Source organism: Trachemys scripta, chromosome 1 (assembly GCF_013100865.1).
Source record: "Trachemys scripta elegans isolate TJP31775 chromosome 1, CAS_Tse_1.0, whole genome shotgun sequence".
Classification (NCBI taxonomy): Eukaryota; Metazoa; Chordata; order Testudines; family Emydidae; genus Trachemys; species Trachemys scripta.
The window spans coordinates 132,546,937-132,554,358 of record NC_048298.1 but is presented as its reverse complement, the minus strand read 5'-3'; the positions used below and the strand labels follow the sequence as shown (position 1 = coordinate 132,554,358).

Here is a 7,422-nt window from a genome sequence, read left to right as displayed (position 1 = left end):
ACACCTGGGAGGCTCCGGAGTAACTCCCTTGACTTCACAGGCGTTGCTGCAGCTTATAACTGCTATAACTGAGATCAGATCTGACCCATTACTTTTCTCTTGGATTTTCTATTCCAACCTTAACTCAGCGTGAATGAAATTCATCCCTGAGCAGAAGCCTAAACACCACGTAAGTCTCACTTAAGATCTGTTTTGAGTGCTTACGTGGGACTGCAGTGGGGCATAGATCTCATGATAGCCCTTTTGACCAGGGTGAATTGCCCCCTGTAACAATAGGCTTTTTGGCCCAAATTCAGTCAGTGGAGTTCCATCTGCTGGGCTCGCAGTTCTAAGTGGTACTGAGCATCTGTGCTGGAGTCAATGAGTGCTACAGGTGCTCAGCACGTCTTGGGGCCTGGCCCATAGATTGTATCTAGACGGTAAGCTCTTCGGAGTAGGGACTTTGAGCCAAATCCTGCTCTTGATTGCACTGGTTTAAATCCACTGATTTCCACTGTTTGACACTGGTGTAGCAGAGAGCCTGATTCAAAGCCCACTGGAAATCAATGGAAGGGCTTCCACTGAGTTCGGTGGGCTTTGGGTCACGCTCAGAGAGAAGAATTTGGCTCAGTGCCTTCACACATGCATGCACCTTGCACAGTGTTAGCGCTGTATAAATAAAAATGACAAAATGTAATAATAATTCATCAATACTGCCAGGGTCATTATGAGGACTCAGAAAAATGCACACTCTTAAAAATGACAGCAAAATTAGACAATAAGAGCAGCAGCTCATTAAAATAAATGTTTGATTTATTTTATTCAAAAGGCGACTTCACAAATAAGATGGACAATAAAATCTAGGACCCCCCCCAACAGAAAAATAACACTAAAGAATAAACTTGGAAGAGTAAAGACTCTCCCAGGCCTAGGAATATCAATATGCACCTGTGATGTTCCCCTCTGGTGTTGTCTGGACCAGTGATCTGCTAGGCCACTCCAATCCTTGACTCTGGGAGCCAGCCTCACCCTGCTCCGCTGTGAGAACCCCCACTCCTGGGCTGTTCACGCACAACCTCTGCATATAAGCTGCTCCCAGCTACTTGCAAGCAAATGACACTAGCCAATATCTCCGGTCCCAGATGCAACCCTAGGAACCTCTGTCTTGCAGTGTCCAGTTATGCCCACTGGATGCTGCAAGCTTATATGAGTTCGTCAATTTAACAAAGAAATTGATATGTACCAGGCTTGTTATCCCAAGGGGAGCCTCTGACGCACTTCAGACCAAACACATTGCTTCAGGTAGAATAAACAAACAGATTTATTAACTATAAAGATAGATTTTAAGTGATTATACGTCAGAGCATAACAAGTCCGATTTGGTCAAATGAAATAAAAGCTAAACACATTCTAAGCTGATCTTAACACTTTCGATGTCCTTACAAACTTAGATGCTTCTCACCACAGGCTGGCTGGTTACTTTTCAGTCAGGCTCTCCCCTTTGATCAGCGTTTCAGTCGCTTGGTGGTGGTGGTGTCTGTAGATGTAGGTGGAAGAGAGACAGCATGGCAAAATGTCTCTCTCTTTTATCATGTCCTTTCTTTTCTCTTGGCTTTGCCCTCCCCCTTCAGAGTCAGGTGAGCATTACCTCATCATAGTCCCAAAGTGACCAAAGGAAGGGAGTGACTCACTCGAGGGTCTAACAGATTCTTTTGTTGCTGCCTAAGCAAGTGTCCATTGTTCCTGTGAGGCTGGGCTGGGTTTGTCCCATACATGCCCTGATGAGGTGTGAACTGCCTCTCTGTTCTTGGAGAGTTTTTGCCTGGGCTTGTTTTAAGCCCTGAGGATACATTTTCAGCCTCATAACTATATACATGAAATTATAACCTATAACCTTACTATAACATTACTGAAACGATTACTATAACATCACTATAACAACCATGCTCGGTGCATCATGAGCCTTCCGAAGACACCCAACATGACAAACTTTGCATTGGATACCACACAATCATTTTATAAAGAAGAACCTGGGGGTGTAGGGTGTTCCCCCGAGGTACAGAGCGTCACAGCATCACAAATTATTTCCTCACAAAACTGTTCATAGGAGCAATAAATGTTTAGGGTTATTCATAATAAGGGCATTGGCTGAAGTATGTTAAAATGGTTTCCCCTAGTTTACGTAAGTGCAAACTATGAGGGGACTCCCAGGGGTTTATTTCCTATGGAGATCCAAGGGGATATATTCCAGAGCCTATTACTTTGTTGTTGCTGTTGATTGGCTAATGGTCTAGGCCTGAATCCTGTTGCTGTCACTGATTGGCTGGTAGTGCTGGCCTAAACACAGGTTGCAGATGGTGACTGGTCGATAGTCCTGGCCCAAACACTAGTGGCTGATGATGACTGACTGCTGGTCCAGGCCTAAACATTGGCTGTTGCAGGTGATTGGCTATTGGTCCAGGTCCAAACACTAGTGGCTGATGATGACCGACTGCTGGTCCGGGCCTAAACATTGGCTGTTGCAGGTGATTGGCGATTGTTCCAGGTCCAAACACTAGTGGCTGATGATGACTGACTGCTGGTCCAGGCCTAAACATTGGCTGTTGTAGGTGATTGGCTATTGGTCCAGGCCCAAACACTAGTGGCTGATGATGACTGACTGCTGGTCCAGGCCAGTAATGTGATGACTTCACATGACTGGCTTCTGTACCGACCCTTTGCAGAGGCATTAGGTGACTATATTCTGGTCGAATAAGACTGAAACTCGGAACCTGATTGCTACTTGCTGGCCAGATCTGTAAACTGGCTGCAGAGCCCTGGTGGGAGAGGCAAAATATGAATTTAAAAAATATTTGGAGGTTAACAACTAAACATAATGACTTTAGAATCACTCAAGGATTTACTGGGTAGGGTCCACAATAGGAAATTTCTTTATAAACCTACAACAGGGATCGGCAACCTTTGGCACGCGGCCCACTAAGTAAGCACTCTGGCGGGCCGGGCCAGTTTGTTTACCTGCCGTGTCCGCAGGTTCGGATGATCACGGATCCCATTGGCCACGGTTCGACGTTCCAGGCCAATGGGGGCTGCGGGAAACGGCGCGGGCCAAGGGATGTGCTGGCCACCGCTTCCCACCACCCCCATTGGCCTGGAGTGGTGAACCGCGGCCAGTGGGAGCCGCGATCAGCCGAACCTGTGGACGCAGCAGGTAAACAAAGTGGCCCGGACTGCCAGGGGGCTTACCCTGGTGGGCCGCGTGCCAAAGGTTGCCGATCCCTGATCTACAAGCAACTGCAAAATTTCAACAAATGTATGTCAGGCCCATGAGCATTTCACATATAACGCAGACCCAGCATGTCCAAAGGAACCATAAACACACCGGGCACTGCCCACAAGTTATAGCCCAGCCATGGAACCATGTCACTCAGAACCAAGGAGAATTCAGGGGAGACCCATGGAATGTTAATGGCCTTATGAACTCATCAGTCACTGACTGCTGTAGCTCAGACACGGAAATTGGCCGTTCAGAACCAGGAAAGATTTCAAGGGCTTCAGAGGAGATCCATGAAATATCACAGTGGTGCACTCTGGATACCTCATCTGTACATATCTCTGGATAACTTCTGGATCGAATCTTTTCCTCCCAAAGATCTACTAACCTGAAGGATAAGCTGGAGTTCAAAAGAAAAGAACATTATCCATGGGGTGAGGTGCCAAGGCCAGTAGTCGTCTACATTTTGATGGTTGACAAATGTTCTCCAACAATAGTTGTAAGCTGAGGAAATAGAAATATCCAGGCACATAAATTAAAAGATACATCAAGAGGCTGTATGCAACTCACTGCTCTATGAGAGGTCAATATGGTTCAAGAAAGATTAAGTTGTTATGTAACTGCTATTAAGACAGAGCATTCTTTTTTTTTTTTTTTTTCCTTTTTATTTACTGAGGAAGTTTTAACAGTTTTACAAATCCTTGCCATGTAGATATCAGAGACAAAATAATAGGCATTGTAACTGAGCTTTTGTTTAGAGAAACATTATACAGTATTAGAATAACCAGATCTCTTTATTGAACAGAGTGCTACCATATTACAGAGTGAGCAACTTTACAGCACATACACCATGTGGCTAACAAACCGGGCACATTGGTTGAATGTTCATATTCTAAAAAATTGGACAAGTGCGCTGGGGGGGGTATGCAGGTGAATGTACTTTGTCAGACTATTGGAAAGCTACAGTTTAGAGCTGAGATAAATGTTGATATTGATAAAAGATGCTGAATTGATGGCACTTGAGAATGAAATTTGCAATTTATCCTCAGAACAGGAACAGGATGGGCCACAGTGAGTGTGAAGGTGTGCCTCTCGCGCCCTCCCCACCAGTGTGATTTACCAGGAGACTACGAATAATAGTGAAAGAAGTTCAATCTCCATGTTGCAGTCAGCCCTTGCCCTCTCAGCTGAGCCTGACAAAGGGAACAATTAATGTTCAATGCAGGGCCGGTGTCTGTGATGAAAATGACTTTTGGTCACTACACACCAGTGTCCCTGTTAAAATCAATGACATAGAAATGAAAAGCTCCATAGCCCAGTCCTCCAAACCTGTTGATTCTTCTCCCTTCTTTGAAACCAAATGAATGGTTACCTGAGAGGTCCATGACTCTAATGGTGACTCCATTCATTACCAGGTCACGCAGGCCTAGACGGTTGCTTCTGTCTTCATGCCGAAAGAGCCGCGCTACATACATTTCTAGGTTCACTTTGGGGTATGTCTTCAGGAACTCTACCACAGATTGAGAGCATTTCCAGCAAGGACTCCAGGAGAGGAACCAGGTGATGGAGCAGTGGGTCAAAGGATTGAAAGATCTTTCCCTGAAGGCATTTTCCAGGAAGTTGATTTCAGCATGCTGGGTGTTGGTGTTTCGGCACCAGTTTCTCCATATCTTGGTGCTGTTGCCCCATTTAATTTCATAAAGCAGATAAGTCACCTTGGGAAGTACACTCGGGTCATAAACGTCCTTGAACTCCTTTGGTTGTATCTTCCACCTGAAATATGAGCAAGTCACTGTGAAAATGTAATGTCCACCAATGGCACTTTCACTAGCCCTGTTGCACATAGCTAAATCCTGGGGCCAAAGAGAGAGACACAGACCCATGGAGACATAGATGGAGGGAAAATGGGCGCGGGGGAGGGGGGGAGAGATTTGGAATAAAAGTGAATAAGGAAGACTATCTGGAGTCCTCCATCCCCCTTTCTGGAACCCTTGATGGAACTGGTCAGGTTTGGGGATATAGAATGGTCATTCTCACCTCTGGATAGTGCAGTCAGTCAAGTGACCTATTAGAAAAGATAATTAGAAAATCATCTATCTTCTGGCAGCAGAAATACAGGAAGACAGGAAGAACCAAAATCCTGCAACTCTGCCTTTTTGTGATCACATAAATCAATTGCATGAGTCTCATAATCACCTGGTCTTAACAGATGACCCACATTCAATGCTGCTGAACGGGATGTAATTCTGACATGCCACCTGTTATACTCCTTAGGGATGGGAAAATCTTTCTAAACCCCATTTCCAGTGATCTGTTTAACCGTGCATGTTAAGCCTTTAGTGAAGCATCAAATCCTCTTTATTACCCAAGATACAGTTAGGCCCAGATCCTCAAAGGTATTCAGGCACCTCACTCCAATGGAAATCAGTGGAAGTGAGACAGTCACTGTCAAGGTCCAACTTTCTTAGGTAAACATGTCTAGTTTCCCGAAAATCTAAAAGGGTGACTGTTAGGCCATTTATCTATGCCAAAGATAGCCTACTTAACAATACTTATGCTAACTTGCTTAAGCTAATCATACAAGATACAAGCCTGTAGATTCCTTGCATTACAGCCAAACGTAATAAAGTAATCTAATACAAAATACAATAAATCAAACAAGCATACCAGCAAATAAAGGCAGAATAGTAATAAAGCAAGTCAGCAGGCTAGCCCTATGGGCTACAATTGAAATCAGTGAAAATATTTCACTTGACTTCAAAGGCCTTTGGATCAGGCCCTATGAACAGCCACAAGAGTGGGGTTTTTGCAGCAATATAGATATTTAGTTACACTGGTGCAAGTTTTTTAAGCCCATACAGACAGACACAAGCACATATGCACAGACACACACAAAAATCAGAACTGTCTGAGGAAAGATGGGCCCAATGAGATGTACTAATTAAAAAAATTGTTGCTTTAACTTTCATAAAACAAGTATGTATATCTACTATAACTTGTAATCTAGACTGCCTCAGCTCTGCTGTAGTCTCACCTTTTTCTTTGTAAGGTGTCTTGTTTAGTAATTATGTAAGAAAATCATTTACTGTCAGTGATTTTGTTTTTCTTTACTGAAAAGATAGTAACTAAAAACACTGTAGATGTATAAACACACACAGAGCGATAAACAGACTGGATTTATCTACCAAATATACATAATTTATATACATAGATCCACAACAGCCATACAGAGGCACATACATGTGTACACTCATACATTCATATAGCCATGAAGACACACAAATGCACATTTATACTATATGGATATAGTCCCACAAATGCACACTTATATGTATATATTTCAAATGTGTACACACATATGCACTAATGCTGAATCTTTACCTCTGCTCCAGCCAGAAGTCATGGTTTTCCCTAACTACAGCATCCAATGCTGTCTTGTTTTAGTAGTGTACTGTTCTCCCTTTCAGTTTCTATTCCTGATGACAGAAATTTAGGAGATTACACAAACCAGTAGCACGCAGTTGCCAGCAACTGATTATTCAGCTCTTCGACATTAGGCTCTGAGTGATGTGGGGCATAAACCTCAACGCTGATGCAAAATTGTTCTTAATAAAACTATTTTAATGTATTCTTATAACATTAGGTTGTTACAAACTTAGCTGCACCTTTACTATATTTGAAAAGCTATTTAAAATACTTTGATATACATGGGGCTTGGAGAATAATAGCTTCTCTACTGATATTTTAGTTTTGTTTTATTAAATGAAGTGTTCAGGCTAATGCAAGAAACTCCTAGGAAATTCCTGCTTTGTCTCAGTAAAATGCAGACACAAACAGCGGAAAGGGGACATCTGTCTCTCCCCCCAATTCCCCTTAAGGAATGTGAAGAAATTATTTTTCTGGGCTGAGCCAGGAGCCTCTTCTTTTAACGCTTCTCCCTTTCTAGAGCAAAACATCAGTTTTAAGCTCACACAAGGAATTCCAGCAGTATTCCTATCAAAAACCGATTCCACGGTTAAACACTCTGAAGTCTTCATGTCATTAAGAATCTATGTGACTAACACAGTGGAAGTCACGTCCCTGAATGGGCATCCAGAGAGACAGTTATTAAGATGTGGCCCCCTCCATTTCTCGTTTCTCTAGACTATAAAATCTAGTAATTTTGGAAATTC

At 43.2% G+C, this 7,422-nt stretch overlaps 1 protein-coding gene across 1 annotated transcript; it reads right to left on the bottom strand.

Annotated features, from left to right (window-relative positions):
* Window positions 1–1,989: 1,989 nt before the first annotated feature.
* Window positions 1,990–6,722, bottom strand: LOC117884817 (C->U-editing enzyme APOBEC-1-like). Its single transcript, XM_034785644.1, has 5 exons — window positions 6,632–6,722; window positions 5,288–5,315; window positions 4,623–5,023; window positions 3,639–3,754; window positions 1,990–2,795 (listed from the first exon to the last, which is right to left on the bottom strand). The coding sequence occupies exons 1-5, from the start codon at window positions 6,651–6,653 to the stop codon at window positions 2,292–2,294; spliced, it is 1,071 nt and encodes a 356-aa protein (XP_034641535.1). The 5' UTR covers window positions 6,654–6,722; the 3' UTR covers window positions 1,990–2,291.
* Window positions 6,723–7,422: the final 700 nt, after the last annotated feature.